The sequence below is a fragment of the Sinocyclocheilus grahami genome, unplaced genomic scaffold, assembly GCF_001515645.1.
Source record: "Sinocyclocheilus grahami isolate Dianchi unplaced genomic scaffold, SAMN03320097.WGS_v1.1 scaffold37.1, whole genome shotgun sequence".
In the NCBI taxonomy this organism is placed as follows: domain Eukaryota; kingdom Metazoa; phylum Chordata; class Actinopteri; order Cypriniformes; family Cyprinidae; genus Sinocyclocheilus; species Sinocyclocheilus grahami.
The window spans coordinates 517,716-519,800 of NW_015505216.1; the positions used below are offsets into that span (position 1 = coordinate 517,716).

At 36.6% G+C, this 2,085-nt stretch overlaps 1 protein-coding gene across 1 annotated transcript in view; it reads left to right on the forward strand.

The window, feature by feature from the left end:
• LOC107581681 (activating signal cointegrator 1 complex subunit 3-like) overlaps positions 1-2,085 on the forward strand; it is a 29,173-nt gene that overhangs the window by 22,276 nt on the left and 4,812 nt on the right. Inside the window, exon 4 of the mRNA XM_016267300.1 lies at positions 1,041-1,624. Coding sequence (XP_016122786.1) covers positions 1,041-1,624 — 584 coding nt within the window. The remainder of the gene's footprint in view (positions 1-1,040; positions 1,625-2,085) is intronic.

The window sequence follows — 2,085 nt, forward strand, 5'->3', positions numbered from 1 at the left end:
ACTGAGATAATATTTCACTTATGCATACCTTAAAAATGAAAAAAAAGTGTCCACTAGGAGCAATTATTTTTAATCTAAAAATGTATTATATACAATATCCATTGTTAAAATATGAAAAGGGTGCAAATATGCATCAATAATGTTTTTGCGATTTTAAACAACAATTTCATTATTTTTGGCGTAAATAGTGCATAAACAGAGTTGACCCTTTACGTTACAGAATTGATTAAAGTAACATAATTGATTGGTTAACTTGGGACTATGGAATCGCGTTCAAAATCGCAGGCGATTCTTTGCCGATTATGAACGCGATTTTGTGTAGCTTGTCAGTGAACTACGGCAACTGTGTAGTAAATGCCGCTCCATCTGAAAGCACGTGCTGGAGATTTACTACTAATCACAGAAGCGACTTTACTGATGAGATGCGCATGAAAATCGCATTCGATTTTTTTGCACAGCCCTACATGCATTAAAGGAGTAGTTCACCAACAATGAAAATTCTCACCCTCATGTCATTGCAAAACAACATGACTTACTTTATTTTGTTGAACTCGAATGGTGATTTTAAATATATATATATATATATATATATATATATATATATAACATAACATTTTGGCTTAAATATAGTAAATTACTGTCTGTTCCACACAAAGCTACAGTATGGTTTCAGAAGGCTTGTAATGGATTAGCGGTGCTTGTTATAGCAAGCATAATAATCCATATCATGGGAGCAAGTGCCATTTTACAGATACTTATTATCTTTGCTCCTAAATGAGATTCTAGCAGAAATGGTTATTATGAAGATAGGAGTTTAGCATTAAGACGTGTCTGTAATATGGCTGCAATGACCAATAAAGAGCCACCTAGCAGTTCCCTAGGAACCACCCAAAAGACCCTAGCAACTTTGTAGCAACATGCTAAAAACAAGGAATTTTCTAGTATAGTCTGTATTTAGTTCAGGTTAAATCTGAACACCTACATATGTGTTTTTGTGTGTGTAAACAAATATTGTATGTGTTTCTTTTACATGTTTGCAGTTGGTACAGATTATGGGCAGGACACCATTGAAAGTGCGGGAGGCTTCTTGTTTAAAATATTCCACAACAAAGACCAGATCGGTCACGAGGAAACCAGGGCCATAAAACAGATGTTTGGACCTTTTCCGGGTTCTGCTGCCGAGTTGTCTTGTGCAGCTGTGGGTCGTTTAGTGGCCCAGATCGGAGAATCTCAGGTGGATGCTTTCATCCAAACACAGAGTTCTCTCAAGACAGTGAACCGTAGTTCTATCTTTGGACGGAACATTGCTTTCTCATTTGACACATATGTGCTGGATGCTCAGGATCCTCTGCCCCGGTCAGAGGGGAGTGATACGGAGCAGGACATGGACTTTCACAGCTTCCTCAATAACCACGTTGGTGAGCGGAAGGCTCGGGGTGACCGAGATGATGCTTACTCGGCAGAAGAACTGGAGCGGAGAAACGCAGACAGCTCCATCCTGAGACAAGAGGTGGAGAAATACCTGAATGAGGGAAATATGCTATCGTCCAGTGCTGAAGAGCTCTCCACCTCTCTTTTTGAGATGCTTGCCTCCACAAAGAGTGATGACGAACTACAAAATGAGGTGAGAAAAGTTTGTATATAAATCTATACATTTATTTATATACATTTATATCTGTATCTTTCAAGAGAACTACTGTCATGGTGAAAAAAAAACATTTGAAATCTTGCTGAGCAAATTGTTTAGAGTTAGTTACTGTCGATATGTTGTTACTCACATAGTACCTAAGGTTTTAAGCAGGCTACAAATGCACACTTCTGGAATGAATCATTTATTAGACAGAATTGTTCAACAATAACAGTAAAGTAATGAAGACTGAGAATGGGAGCTCCTGCATGTCTGCACTGTCGCTGGGTTCTTGGTGCTTTTAAAATAAAACACTTTTTGGCCAAACAAGAAAAAATTATCGGACGATGCAGATAAAAAAAAAAAAAAAGTCTATATATATGTGTGTGTGTATATCTATCTATCTATATATATATATATATATATATATATATATATATATATATATATATATATAT